Source organism: Chlorocebus sabaeus, chromosome 9 (assembly GCF_047675955.1).
Source record: "Chlorocebus sabaeus isolate Y175 chromosome 9, mChlSab1.0.hap1, whole genome shotgun sequence".
Classification (NCBI taxonomy): domain Eukaryota; kingdom Metazoa; phylum Chordata; class Mammalia; order Primates; family Cercopithecidae; genus Chlorocebus; species Chlorocebus sabaeus.
In genome coordinates, this window is record NC_132912.1 from 15,208,226 (window position 1) to 15,223,033 (window position 14,808).

The window sequence follows — 14,808 nt, forward strand, 5'->3', positions numbered from 1 at the left end:
TCAAGCACTTAACTATGTGTTCCCCACATAATAATAATCTTAGCATAGAGGATCATCTCTTCTAATCCTCACAAGAGATACTATTTTTATCACTTCATAGAGGAGGTTAATAAACTTGCCTAGGTCATAAGATCTTCAGTTGAAATTAGGATTTCAACCCAGAGCCAAGTAATGTAATGGCTGCTGTTTTCCATAGTGAAAATGTAAGCTGAGATGATGCTCAAACTATAAATCTGGAACCTTAGGGGGACAAAAACGTATGGATGTCTCCTTCCTATTACTTTAGCATTTTAATTAGACCCGTGTGTCTCTATTTGTCTTTGGACATGCAAGCTGCTTGCAGTTCATCATAGCGAACTCACACGATTCATTTCATGAAACACAAACCTGTTCTTACAAACTCACTGTCATCTCTTTTTAATCTTACTAATTACGATAAAAATCACATTGCACTTTACCCTGTGTAACCTCCAATGATCTTTGACCAAAAGCCAAATCTTCTTTGTGTGTGTTTGCTTTATGGACAGTTAGGTTCTATACAGGTACTTAAACATGAAAATTGAAATCATAGAGGCTGGGCACGGTGGCTCATGCCTGTAATCCCAGCACTTTGGAAGGCCGAGGCGGGCGGATCACCTGAGGTCAGGAGTTTGAGACCAGTCTGACTAACATGGTGAAACACCGTCTCTACTAAAAATACAAAAATTAGCTAGGCTGGTGGCCTGTGCCTGTAATCCCAGCTACTCAGGAGGCTGAGGCAGGAGAATCGCTTGAACCCGGGAGGCGGTGGTTGGAGTGAGCCGGGATCATGCTATTGCACTCCAGCCTGGAACACGAGGGCGAAACTCTGTCTCAAAAATAATAATAATAATAATAAATAAATAAATCATAGAAACTATACCAGAAAATAGGAAACAAAACGAACAGTGAAGAGAGTGAGAAAAGGAGGCAGATATGTAGAAGAGGAAAAGGAAGGGGGCCCAAGTGAGGCCGGAAAAACTGGGGAGAAGGAGCAGGCTCATTAGGTCAGAAGCAACCTGCCGTCTTCTAAGTTCTGGCCAAGGGTAGATCAACAGATCCAGATTCCTGAGTTTTAAAATGTTATTAGGCTGCTTCATCACTTGTCCCTGACGTTGCAGCGACTCCGATGGTAACTTTAGTCTCCATTGCTTGGAGCAGCCACAGTGTACACCGGACAGGATATTCCGCGCAGCTGTTGCTGAACTCAAGGCAACTCCTATCGCCTCTTTTCGGGGCTCAAGATTCCTTGCATTATTGCCCATAGGCATGTGTTTTACCCCACACCCCTTCTCCCTTTTATCTTGATTTTCGTGGTGCTGGGGAGTCTGCAGGGATTCCATGGCGACGGGTTCACTGGGACAGGGGCTGGGGTTGTGCGTCCCTGAGGCAAAGCAAATACAGAAAAGCGAATAGAGATAGAGGGCTAAGACTCCAAGGCACTGAAAGGTAGAAACTGGGTTATAAGAGAGAGGGGAGCACAGACGACCGGAGAGAGCCTGCCCTCGGGATACCACTGGCAGTAGGCTGGCCTGCGAACAACTAGAAGGTCCAAGTTCTGAGCGTCTGGTTACCCGGGCAACTGTATGGTCTCGCGATACAGACCTCGCGCCTGCGCACTGCCGCTGTAGGGGGGCCCTGTCCGGAGCCTCCACCCCGGGGCCTAAACTCGAATCTAAAAGATGGGGCCTCGTTGTGTTGTTTCCGGGCCGCGCGACGCTGTGGGCTGCTTTCCCCTTGCCGGAGTGACCTAACACAGGATAACGAAACCTGCCGTGCTCCCAGCGCTTCCGCCCCGCCCCGTCAGACGCGAGGCCGGAGGCGAGGGCTCTGCGCATGCGCGGCGCAGGCGCACTTGGAGCCGGTGCTGTTGCCCTCGGGTGAAGGCGGATCTGCCATCGTGAGTTCCAGGTGGGCGCGCGGGGCCCACGTAGGGCAGGAGGCCAGCCCCTGGGGGATCCGGCCCGGGACTCCACGGAATCTGGAGGCCGAAGCCCGCGCGCACGCAAGGTCTCCGCTGCTTCCCCGACGCCTCTTGCGTGGCCGCGGGACCCGCCGCCCTCTCGGTTGGGCTGCGCAGTCCCAGGCCAGGCGTGTGCACCCAGAGCTTCCGCGCCTCTCCTCGGGCTCCTCTGCTGGATTGCAGCGCCGGCTGGGCACCAGGAGTGCAAAGCGAAAACCCTACGCCGGCCGTTCTGTTATCCACGGTCTCCAAGGAGACACGGACAATAGAACAACACTTCCGTGTGCTACATAGTAAAGCACCAAGGTACTCGATCCAGGGGCGGCGTGCAGTGGGGAGGTGAGCTTTGGGTCGGCTGTCGCCCCTCGGCTACCGGCGGGATCCAGAAACCGGAAGTCACCACCGATACCCTTCTCACCTTTACTCCCAGCTGGTCACTACTGTGTCGGGAGATTCTACCTTCTTTTCCGACTAACATGTATTTCTCTCCAGTCCTTTCTGCGGTGTCTCTAGTGCAGGCCACCGCCATTTCTAACCTGGACGACTCCAGGAGCGTCTTTGCTGCTCAAGGATTCTTCCTTTGCCCAGATCCACAAAGATCTATAACGTATTTCTAATCATGACGCCTTTGCTTTAGACGTTAAAGTTGCTTCACACTGGAAGGCTTGCAAAGGTCTTCATTATCTGGTCCTTACCCACCTTTCCTAGTTTCTCACTGCTTTCTCTAGCATCTCTTCCCCAGCCACATTGAACTTACTGGAACTTGCTTTTTTTTTTTTTTTGAGACATAGCAGTCGCCCAGGCTGGAGTGCAGTGGCGCGATCCTGGCCCACTGCATCCTCCTCCTGCCGGGTTCAAGCGATTGTTCTACCTCAGCCTCCCGAGTAGCTGGGACTACAGGCGCGCGCCACCACGCCCGGCTGATTTTCGTATTTTTAGTAGAGACGGGTTACCATGTTGGTCAGGCTGGTCTCGATCTCCTGGCCTCAAGTGATCCGCCCGCCTGGGCCTCCCAAAGTGCTGGGATTACAGGCGTGAGCCACCTTGCCAGCCAGCTTCTTTCTTTTAATGCTGAGATACCTTTCTTTACTCCATACTCCCTTTGGTTGGCATTGTTTAGATGTAGGTTAAGAGGTCCGGCCGGGCGCCTCTTAGTCCCAGACTAAGTGCTCACGCCTGTAAGTCCCAGCACTTTGGGAGGCCGAGGTGGTTGGATCACAAGGTCAGGAGATCGAGACCATCCTAGCCAACATGATGAAACCCCATCTCTACTAAGAATACGAAAATTAGCCGGACATGGTGAAGCGCGCCTGTACTGTAGTCCCAGCTATTCGGGAGGCTGAGGCAGGAGAATCGCTTGAACCCGGGAGGCAGGCGGAGGATGCAGTAAGCCGGTATTGTGCCACTGCACTTCAGCCTGGTGACAGAATGAGACTCCGTCTCAAAAGGGAAAAAAAAAAAAAAAAGCAGTTCCTCTATGAGGACTGCCTTTTCCTACCCCCTCAACTAAGCTAGGCCTCTGCTGGATATTCCCTAAGCATCCTGTAGTTCCCTGACCTTAATGTGCATCAGGCTTTATTGTATAATTACCTGCTGATATTTTTTCCTTGTGGACTGTAAGCTCACTGAGGTCTGTGACAAAGAAATACTTAATCTTTATGGCCTGGCACATCCTGGATAATCCAGAAAGGTGGTGCCTGCGGCTAAGGGTGAGAGTGGCATTCCAGGCAGAGGGACTAATGTTTATAGACTTGAAGGTGGGAAAATGCTGGCCTTATTAAATAGTATGTGGTTCGGTGTTGAGGTCTTGTGCTTGGTGGGGCCTAAGGAGAAAGAGGCTGGTGGGAGATTGAGACTGGAGATTGGAGGGCCTTTTATGTCACATTAGAGTTTGGGTGGGGCATGATAGCTCATGCCTGCAGCCTAGCACTTTGGGAGACCAAGGCTGGGGGATTGCCTGAGCCTAGGAGTTGAAAACCAGCCTGGGCAACAAAGCAAGACCCTGTCTCTACGGAGTTGTGTTTCTTTTTGTTTTTTTGTTTTGTTTTTTTGAGACAGAGTCTTACCCCGTTGCCCAGGCTGGAGCGCCGTGGTGCAATTTCGGCTCACTGCAGCCTCTGCCTCCTGGGTTCAAGTGATTCTCATACCTCAGCCACCCAAGTAGCTGGGATTACAGTTGCGCATCACCACACCTGGCTAATTTTTGTATTTTTAGTGTAGACCGGGTTTCACCGTATTTGCCAGGCTGGTCTCGAACGCCTGACCTAAAGTGATCCGTCCATCTTGGCCTCTCAAAGTGCTGGGATTACAGGCGTGAGCCACCGTGCCCAGTCTATACAGAAAATTTAAAAATTAAAAAACTTTTCTGGGCTTGGTGGTGTGCACCTATAATCCCAGCTACTTAGCAGGAGGCTGAGGTGGGCGGATCGCTTGAATCCAAGAGTTCAAGGCTGCAGTGAGCCATGATCAAACAACTGCATTACAGCCAGGTGACAGGGCAAGACTGTCTAGTAAAAAGTGTTTGCCCTTGATCTATAGGCAGCAGAGGCCTCTTGAGACACAGCTCTAAAAGGACCTCAGCAAAGCCTTATTTTTCTCCCTTTCTCTAAAGCTATAAAATCTTACCAGTCAGTATTTTGTTTCTGGATTATATTGCATGAGATGATGCTTATCCAAACTACTTGGCTCTCTTTCCCTCCCCAGCAGATTCTGCAGGCGGGAGAAGTGCACCGCCTGTTTTGCGATCCCTCCGGAGCATGGTTTTCAGTATTTACTCTGTGGTGTTTGGATGCGGAGACATGATCTGACTTGCAGTTGCCAAGAGCTCTGTTCCATCCTATTTGTTTCACCCCTCTGTCACTTATTTCCCTCTTCCTGACCACTTTGAACCTGATGCCAGCCCCTCGCAGTCACCGCATTGCATCTGGATGAGCCACTTTTCTTCCTGATTCCCTGAGCTCTGGGGAGCATAGAGATAATGGGGTCAGGGGGTGGTGTGGCCACTGTGAAGGAAGCAGCTTAGGCCCCAGAAGTCTCCAGCAGTGGGCAGTACCGAGACGACCAGGGTGTGATCTCTCACCCCAAGGAGCTGAATTTGGGTTTTCTGTGGGAAGGTGTCTGGGAAGAGTATCAGAGACCAATAGCGCTCAGGGGGCCCTTCCTTGGGGCTGTCCAGCATGGAAGCACCCCGTCCTACACTAGTGGTTCCTGATTGCGGTTCTGAATCAGATTCACGGGGGCATTTATTTATTTATTTATTTTGATATGGAGTCTTACTGTCGCCCAGGCTGGAGTGCAGTGGCGCGATCTCAGCCCACTGCAACCTCTGCCTCCTGGGTTCAAGAAATTCTGCCTCAACCTCCCGAGTAGCTGGGATTACTGGCAGGCACCACCATGCCTGGCTAATTTTTTTGTATTTTTTAGTAGAGATGGGATTTCAACATATTGGCCAGGCTGGTCTCAAACTCCTGACCTTGTGATCGACCTGCCTCGGGCTCCCAAAATGCTTTGGTTACTGGCATGAGCCACTGCACCCGGCTTAGGGCAGCTTTTTATAAGCACAGATGCCCAGGTCTTATTCCTGAAGATTCCAATTCAGTAGATCTGGGTTGAGGACCAACCATCTGCCTGTTTTAAGAAGCCACAGGTTATTTTTGAGGTGTAGCAAGGATTGAAAGAACAGAAAACTTGGGATTTGGAAAACTAGTTGTGACTCTGGGCAGTGAGTCAGTTTCCTAATGCACACATTGGGGAATTCTATAGGAATGCTGTGAGAAGCAAATAATCCATGGAGAGAGTGCTTTATACAGCGATACACTACTGAGGCACACTTGCCTTCAACATCAGCTACCAGCCTAGTAAATGGAAGTATAAATGGAAAGGACATAACTTCCTTTAGTTTTGCCAGGTTGGTCCCTGTGATTCTAACTGAGCCCCAGGAAGGAAGGGAAGAAAACAGGGAAGAGAAAGGAATGTGTATTTGCCTCTGGGAAGGATAAACAGGATATGCCCTCTGGACCAGTAGTTTATAATATTTTCCCCATTAAGAATCCTTCTCATTTTTCCTCAATGGATTAATATCTTTAAATTTCATTACATTTCCCTAGTCTTCATGAAAATTGCCAGCCAGAAAAGTCGGCTCGGGGCCCCCCTAAAAAGAAGGAATGGCCGGGAGTGGTGGCTCACACCTGTAATGCCAGCACTCTGGGAGGCTGAGGTGGGTAGATCTCCTGAGGTCAGGAGTTCAAGACCAGCCTGACCAACATAGTGAAACCCCGTCTCTACTAAAATTACAAAAAGTAGCCAGGCATGGTGTTGGGCGCCTGTAATCCCAGCTACTCTGGAGGCTGTGGCAGGAAAATCACTTGAACCTGAGAGGCAGAGGTTGCAATAAGCTGAGATCGTGCCATTGTACTACAGCCTGGGCAACGAAAGCGAAACTCTGTCTCAAAACACAAAAAAAGAAAGGGGAGTGCATGCCTGCATACATATCAAGTGCTGTAGGAAGGATATTCAAGAAATTTAGGGCCCTGGGAGGTGGGGAGACTTACAAAAATGGACATGACAGAATTATTTGAAGTCTTAATCATGAGATGACTGTTCAGTTCTTTAAAATACCACACCTGATTGGTTTTGAATGGCAGAGGCCACCAGAGTCCTTGCAGATTGTGCGCTCTGCGTGGGTGGACATTGTTTACCATGAGCCCCAGGACCTAGAACGCCACTTGCACACTGGAGGTGCTCAGATCTTTTTTTTTGCAGATAGGGTCAGATGTGTTACTGGGCACCGCACATTCACTGCAGCCTTGACCTCCTGGGCTTGAGTGATCCTCCCACCTCAGCCTCCCAAGTAGCTGGGACTACAGGTATGCCTCATACTTAGCTAATTTATGTATTTTTTTTTTTTTTTTTGTAGAGGGTTTCTCCATGTTGCTCAGAGTGGTCTCGAACTCATGGGCTGAAGTAACCTGTCCACTGCAGCCTCCCAAAATTCTGAGACTGAAGGCATGAGCCACTGTGCCAGGCCTAGAATATTTGTTGAATGAATGAATGGAAGCCCAACTAGACAGCATTTTGGAAAACAGTAACAAGTTATAAGATTAATACCATACAGTCACTAAAAGGTTAATTATGAACAAGTAGAAACAGCATATTTTTAATAAATGAAATAGACAAATGGAATTGTACTACGATTGCAATAATGAAAACTTTCACATATTGCTTGTATAGGAATAAAGACAAAGTCATATAAAAAAATGGGGAAAATTAAACCCTGGTCATCCATTGTCCTGAGTTTTTTTAAAGGGCCCCAGTAGAGCATTTAAAATGGGGTAAGAAAAATGGGGAAAAATAAAATTACTTAATCTTTAAAAAGAAGACAAGTGTATGCTCACCTAATTGGACTTATATAATGAGGTTTGCTCTAGCTTATCAAGAATCAGAATACAGGCTGGGCGCAGTGGCTCACGGCTGTAATCCCAGCACTTTGGGAGGCCGAGGCGGGTGGATCACCTGAGGTCAGGAGTTTGCGACCAGCTGGGCAATATGGTGAAACCCCGTCTCTACTAAAAAAATAGAAAAATTAGCTGGGCTTGGTGGCGGATGCCTGTAATCCCAGATACTCGGGAGGCTGAGGCAGGAGAATCGCTTGAACCCAGGAGGTGGAGGTTGCAATGAGCCGAGATTGTGCCATTGCACTCCAGCCTGGGCAACAAAAGTGAAATTCTGTCTCAAAAAAAAAAAAAAGAGAGAGAGTACAACCAAGATACTTTTAAGTTATGCAATTGTCACTAACATGAATTTTTTCCGTTGTCATTTTGCTTCTTGGAAGGATTTTTAAAATGGCTGCAGCTCCTCAAGCACCGGGGCGGGGATCTGTCCGTAAGACGAGACCTCTGGTTGTGAAGACATCGTTGAACAACCCATACACCATCTGCTGGAGCCCTCTAGAGAGCGAGGATATGCACTTCATCCTACAGACGCTTGAGGACAGGCTTAAAGCTATTGGACTTCAGAAGATTGAAGATAGGAAGAAAAAGAACAAAACCCCTTTTCTGAAAAAAGAAAGCAGAGAGAAATGCAGCAATGCTGTTGATATTAGTGAGGATCTGAAGGAGAAAACAGACGCTAAGCAGCAAGTGTCAGGGTGGACACCTGCACACATCAGGAAGCAGCTTGCCATTGGCGTTAACGAAGTTACCAGAGCCCTGGAAAGGAGTGAACTGCTGTTAGTTCTGGTGTGTAAATCAGTCAAGCCTGCCATTATCACCTCACACCTGATTCAGTTAAGCCTCAGCAGAACTGTCCCTGCCTGTCAGGTCCCCCGGCTCAGTGAGAGAATCGCCCCCGTCATTGGCTTAAAATGTGTTCTAGCCTTGGGCTTCAAAAAGAACACCACTGACTTCGTGGACGAGGTAAGAGCCATCATCCCCAGAGTCCCCAGTTTAAGTGTACCATGGCTTCAAGACAGAACTGAAGATTCTGGGGAAAATTTAGAGACTGAACCTCTGGAAAGCCAAGACAAAGAGCTTCTGGACACTTCATTTGAAGATCTGTCAAAACCTAAGAGAAAGCTTGCTGACGGTCAGCAGGCTTCTGTAACATTACAACCCCTGAAAATCAAGAAACTGATTCCAAACCCTAATAAGAAAAGGAAACCACCCAAAAGTAAAAAAGCTACTCCAAAGTAATCTTGCCTAAAGTTGCCATGTCATACTGTTTGTGAAAGCACACCTTGTGAAGAAGCCTTACAACTAATAAAATGAGTTGTATTTACATAGATTCATAGAGTCCTGTTTGGTAATATTCAAATGTGTAAGACTCTTTGTAACTATGGCACAGATACTAAGTGCAGGAAATATTCAAAAATAGGAATACCCAAACAGAAGTTTATTGAAACTAGTGTTCATGCATATTTAAACTGACTTCTTCCTTTTCTTTTTTTGAGACAGAGTTTCACTCTTGTCCAGGCTGGAGTGCAATGGTGCGGTCTCGGCTCACTGCAACCTCTACCTCCCAGGTTTGGGCAATTCTCCTGCCTCAGCCTCCCGAGTAGCTGGGACTACAGGTGTGCACTACCATGCCCAGCTAATTTTTGTATTTTTAGTAGACACGAGGTTTTACCATGTTGGCCAGGATGGTTTCCATCTCTTGACCTCGTGATTTGCCCACCTCAGCCTCCCAAAGTGCTGGGATTACAGCTGTGAGCCACGGTGCCTGACCTTTTTTTTTTTTTTTTTTTATTAAACAGAGTCTTACTCTGTCACCCAGGCAGGAGTGCAGTGGCACAATCTCGGATCACTGCAACCTCTGCCACCTGGGTTCAACGATTCTCCTGTCTCAGCCGCCTGAGTAGCTGGGATTACAGGTGCATGCCACCACACCCAGCTCACTTTTTTGTATTTTTAGTAGAGATGGAGTTTCACCATGTTGGTCAGGCTGGTCTTGAACTCCTCACCTCATGATCTGCCTGCATCGTCCTCCCAAAGTGCTGGGATTACAGGCCTGAGCAGCCGTGCCCGGCCTAAATTGACTTTTTCAAAGGCTGGTAGAGTGCCTGTGAGCAAGAATATTGGTGTCCTACAACGCTTAGCATTTTCCTATCAAACCTGGAAAATGTGCCACAGTAAATGTTCTAGTCAGTCAGGTAGATGGAACTGAATTGGGGAAGCGTTATCCGTTTTAAAGGAAAGATCCCAAATGCCAAGCAATCTATTGTCTTCAGGAGCAATAATCATTTTTCACTTCATGTCAATTTGCCTTTTAGGTAGGAATAGACATGGGCTTGGGAGAAAGGCTTAATATTTACAGAAAAAATAGCCACAACACAGAGAAAGCCAGATAAGGTATTTTGATTGGAACAGTTCACCCCCATTACGTGATTCACTTACCTCCTTGGAAATCTAACATGTATAAAAGGTATTATGGTAATTGGATGAAATGTGGCCAAAAGATTAAAAAAACTGAGGAGCTTGTGTTCTCAGAGGTGGGTGTGTGACAAGAGTCCTTCAGGATAGGAAATGGAGCATAACCAGTGCTCTCTGTTAAAAGTGTTTACTGTTTACAGTGTGTATGGAAAAGTTAGTTTCTATAATTTAGAAGGATGGTATTACTAAAGATTTTTCCAGCTGAAAGTCGGGCTGACTCATGGGTTATGCCACCTCTTGATTTAAATTTTACTTAGTGCCATCTTGGCCAAAAAGAAAAAAAAAAAGATACCTTATTGAATAGAACATTTTCATTACAGACAAAGTACAGTATAATGCAGTTTTAAATCTACAAGACACTATATATCGCATTTAAATTTAGTTTTAATAGCTACTTCATAAGCAGTTTAATTCTCAAAAATGTTAATTAGCAATCTGCTTCTGTTATAGAGGCAAATGTAGTTATTCTATTTAAAAGTGATTAATAATTTGATAACAAATTATGTAAATGACTCTTTAAAGGAGCAGTGTAACTATCACCATGAGGTAAGCGCATGACAAAATTTTCAACTGGCAATTCTGCAATTATATTATTTTTGAGATGGAGTCTCAGTCTGTTGCCCAAGCTGGAGTACAGTGGTGTGATCCCAGCTCACTGCATCCTCCACCTCCTGGGTTCAAGCGATTCTCCTGCCTCAGTTTCCTGAGTACCTGGGATGACAGGTGCGTGCCACCATGCCTGGCTAATGTTTTTATTTTTAGTAGAGATAGAGCTTCACCACGTTGACCAGGCTGGTCTCAGACTCCTGACCTCAAGTGATCTGCTCACCTCGGCCTCCCAAAGTGCAGGGATTACAGGTGTGAGCCACCGCACCTGACCGATTCTGCAATTATTTGAAAACCTACTTTGCATAGACTTTGTGCCATGAAAATGAGTGGGAAGTAAATTCCTAAACTAGAGCTTTCACTCCAGGTTAAGTCAAAATCTCCTTTACTTAATGCCAGTATCTCAAACCCTGTTCCAGTGAATGAGGACCGTTTTGTTTCTTGAAGCCTTTCTCCTGTTAGGAAAGAACGCTAAGGAAATTAGGGTGGAACCATCCGAAATTCGAAGTCTTCCATTGTCTCCAAGAGAGGTCCTAATTATGCACTACTGTGGGGCCCACATCGCCCTCTGGTGGTAGTCTCAGGGATGCCACAGCTGTGGGTTGGTCTTTAGAATCATAGCAAACTACAGAAAGGAGAGTTCACCTCCTTCGTAGTGACCAAAGTCAACAAACTCTGTAAAAGGCCAGAAAGTGAGTATCTTAGACTTTGCAGGCCACACAATCTGTCACAACAACTCAACTCAGCTTTGTAGTGTGAAGCAGCCACTGGCAATATGTAAATGAAAGTGGCTGTGGCCAAGTGTGGTGGCTCATGTCTGTAATCCCAGTACTTTGGGAGGCCAAGGCAGAAGGATCACTTGAGGCCAGGAGTTAAAGACCAGCCCAGGCAACATAGCAAGACCTCGTCTTTACAAAAAATGAAAAAATTAGCAAGGCATGGTGGTATGCACCTGTAGTCCCAGCTACTCAGGACGCAGAAGCAGGAGGATCATTTTAACCCAGGAGTTTGGGGCTATAGTGAGCTGTGACTGTGCCATTGTATTCTAGCCTGGGCAACAGAGTGAAACCCTGTCCTCAAAAAAAAAAGTATGACTATGTTCCAATAAAACCTTATTGAGGGACACAGGAATTTGAATTTTGTATAATTTGCATATGTCACAAAATGATGTCATTTTTTGGCTTTTTCTCCTCATTCAAGGAAATAAAAACATTCTTAGCCTCTGGGCTATACAAAAACAAGCAATGGGCTGGATTTAGCCCACAGGCCATAGTCTGGTGGCCCTTGCCTGGTATAAGATATGACTGGTTTCACTGGACTCATAACTTGAAGGAAATGCCATCATGTCTAAAACAACTCTTTCTGCACTTAACATCCTAGGCACTGGCACTTATAAAGGCAGGAAAAGCATCTACATTTTTTTTTTTTTTGAGACGGAGTCTTGCACTGTCACCCAGGCTGGAGTGCAGTGGCACGATCTCGGCTCACTGCAACCTCCGCCTCCTGGGTTCAAGTGATTCTCCTGCCTCAGCCTCCCAGCAGCTGGGATTACAGGTACCCGCTACCACACCCAGCTAGTTCTTTTTGAATTTTTATTAGAGATGGGGTTTCATCATGTTGGCCAGGCTAGTCTCAAACCCTCAAATGTTTCACCCACCTCGGCCTCCCAAAGTGCTGGGATTATAGGCGTGAGCCACCACGCCCGGCCAAGGCATCTACTTTGTGGCATCTGAGTTGAGGCCAGGCTACGTGACCTTGGTTAGGATCTTATTTTTCCCATGGATTATTGGCAATACAAACACACATCTGTACACTATGAAAATTTTTCAAATTCTAGATTAAAAACACCATCAGTAACAAAATTATGAATACTTATTTACAAATAAGACATTTTCCATTAGCATGACACATGACAGTTTTCCTGATAAAGTCAGCATAGAGGAGTATGTGCAATTTTGCATAAGTAATAAAAACATTCAAACTCTCAATGCCCTGATAGCATGAATAAGTTCCACCAGGCATCTCTTTTGATTTTACAGTTTTTATTTCCTTTTCTTCATATATCCTTGATGTTGCTGAGAAGAAACTGAACTTTGCACAACAGCAGAAAAGTCTATAGTTAGTCGTGGGCACAGGCTCTTTCTTTTTTCTTCTTTTGTTTGAGACGGAGTCTTGTGCTCTGTCACCCAGGCTGGAGTGCAGTGGCTTGATCTCAGCTCACTGCAACCTCACCTCTCGGGTTCAAGTGATTCTCCTGCCTCAGCCTCCCAAGTAGCTGGGATTACAGGCGCACACCACCACACCCAGCTCATTTTTGTATTTTTAATAGAGACAGGGTTTCACCATGTTGGCTGGGATCGTCTCCATCTCCTGACCTTGTGATCCGCCCGCCTCGGCCTCCCAAAGTGCTGGGATTACAGGCGTGAGCCACCGCGCCCGGCCACAGGCTCTTACAGAGAGCATAGTGAGTACTTGCACAAAACTTTGCTTTTGAAGCAATCCACTGACCTGGTGAAGATCAAAGTACAAACTTGTATGTTTATTGATTTGGCAACTCTGCTTATGGAGAAATACATGTACTAGTCACCAGTACATTTTAATATTGCTCTGCACTTAAATAACCTCCACCTGTCACTGAGCTACAGAAGTGTTGATTCCATAAATGTTCCCAGTGATACCATGTAAGGTGATACCAGTAAAAAAATTTCCAAATGGATCTTTTGTTCTGTTACATGGACAAATGTACCATCACTTAAGAAACAGAAATGCAGCAGTTTATCTCCACACAATAGCAAAGACTTTCTTACATGACTGTAACTTCTACTTAGTCCGTAGAAAACCAGTCCCTTTTCTAAGGGTGAAAAAATACCTCTCTTCAAGAGACAGGCAAAAATTTGAAAATTACAAGACTGTGCTCTTTATAGCCTTTCATCCCTCCCACAAATAGGTCAACAGTGAAAAAAGGATGAACTTTAATATTCTAGCTAGAAATGTGTACAAATGTCACATGTGGACTTTTGTCATCTTTTCTGATTATCGACTACTTCAATTTCACTTGAGTTGTGCTTTTATTCTTCTTTGGAATGGCAGTTCCAGAAATCATTAAATATTAACAAATGATGATGTCAGAGTTCTAGAAATAAAAATATCCATCTATTGTAGTACTAGTCCAACCTGAAGGGAGGGAAGAAATGGAATAGTAAGAAAAATTAGATCGCGATGTAGTACAACAGATCAGTCTTTCTAATAGAAAGCTGTCATAAGGCTCAGCTCACACCTGTAATCCCAGCACTTTGGGAGGCCAAGGCAGGTGGATCACCTGAGGTCAGGAGTTGGAGACCAGCCTGGCCAACATGGTCAAACCCCATCTCTACTAAAAATAAAAAAATTAACCAGGCATGGTGGTGGACACAATCCCAGCTACTCGGGAGGCTGAGGCAGGAGAATCACCTGAACCCAGGAAGCAGAGGTTGCAGTGAGCCGATATCACGCCATTGCACTCCAGCCTGCGGACAGAGCGAGACTCCATCTCAAAAAATAAAATTAAAAATAAATAAATAAATATAATAAAATAAAAAATAAAATAAAATAAAGCTGTCTTAAGCCTAAGTGAAGCAAGTGCGAAATTGTCTAGGTACATTTGTTGAGTTTACAAGGGCTATATCCACTTCACTTACCTTTTCAGAATCTGTACCTGGACACCTCCAATTGTACAGGTAATACTGCAAATTGCCATCTCCTATACCAAACTTGAGTTTTTCCAAGAATGTCTTATTTTCCATCAAATCCAGTGCGTTGAATACATCAAATCCTTTCTGCCAATTTAAAAAGGATTTAAAATTTAAAACAAAGGACTAGTGTTTTCTGTATTACATATCTCAGTGTAACAATTCTACTACTAATAGCTTGAATATGCATTTCTAATAGAATTTAATGTCTGTGATATATAGCATAGGTTAAGAATTCAGGGTCGGGTGCCGTGGCTCATGCCTGTAATCCCAGCATTTTGGGATGCCGAGGTGGTTGGACCACTTGAGGTCAGGAGTTCGAGACCAGCCTGAAAAACATGGTGAAACCCCATCTCTACTAAAAATAACAAAAATTAGCCAAGTGTGGTGGTGCGTGCCTGCAGTCCCAGCTACTCAGGAGGCTGAGGCAGGAGAATTGCTTGAGCCTGGGAGGTGGAGGTTGCAGTGAGCCGAGATCATGCCACTGCACTCCAGCCTGAGTGACAGAGTGAGACTCTGTCCTTTTTTTTTTTTTTTTTTTTTTTTTAAAAAAAGGAAGAATTCAGTT

The 14,808-nt window shown here is 45.8% G+C and overlaps 3 protein-coding genes across 11 annotated transcripts in view; 1 reads left to right on the plus strand and 2 right to left on the minus strand.

Moving 5' to 3' along the window:
• Positions 1-732: 732 nt before the first annotated feature.
• Positions 733-1,841, minus strand: RPP38-DT (RPP38 divergent transcript). The gene is given in 2 exon segments (XM_008002363.3): positions 733-958; positions 960-1,841. Coding segments are annotated over 2 exon segments (465 nt in total). The 5' UTR covers positions 1,362-1,841; the 3' UTR covers positions 733-895.
• Positions 1,669-8,761, plus strand: RPP38 (ribonuclease P/MRP subunit p38). 6 transcript variants are annotated; one of them, XM_037983355.2, is made up of 3 exons: positions 1,670-2,320; positions 6,743-6,846; positions 7,812-8,761. In XM_037983355.2, the coding sequence occupies exon 3, from the start codon at positions 7,822-7,824 to the stop codon at positions 8,668-8,670; it is 849 nt and encodes a 282-aa protein (XP_037839283.1). In that variant the 5' UTR covers positions 1,670-2,320; positions 6,743-6,846; positions 7,812-7,821; the 3' UTR covers positions 8,671-8,761. The 6 variants fall into 6 exon arrangements, with proteins under 6 accessions (XP_008000553.2, XP_037839284.1, XP_037839283.1 ...); XM_008002361.3 differs by having other exon boundaries at positions 1,670-2,287; XM_073018749.1 differs by lacking the exon at positions 1,670-2,320 and adding an exon at positions 2,348-6,197.
• Positions 8,762-12,537: 3,776 nt separating this feature from the next.
• Positions 12,538-14,808, minus strand: part of NMT2 (N-myristoyltransferase 2) — a 61,935-nt gene continuing 59,664 nt past the window's right edge. For 2 of the 4 annotated variants that reach the window (XM_008002365.3, XM_008002366.3), the window contains 2 exons: positions 14,190-14,327; positions 12,538-13,686 (listed from right to left, as the gene is read on the minus strand). In XM_008002365.3, coding sequence (XP_008000556.1) covers positions 13,666-13,686; positions 14,190-14,327 — 159 coding nt within the window. In that variant the 3' untranslated portion in view covers positions 12,538-13,665. Of the gene's footprint in view, positions 13,687-13,707; positions 14,019-14,189; positions 14,328-14,808 lie in introns of those variants that run through there. The other 2 variants (XM_073018748.1, XM_073018747.1) reach the window with 2 other exon arrangements.

What these genes read in the sequence shown, in the direction of transcription:
- RPP38 (XM_008002362.3), top strand. Translation starts at nt 7,822, where the DNA reads ATGGCTGCAGCTCCTCAAGCACCGGGGCGGGGATCTGTCCGTAAGACG.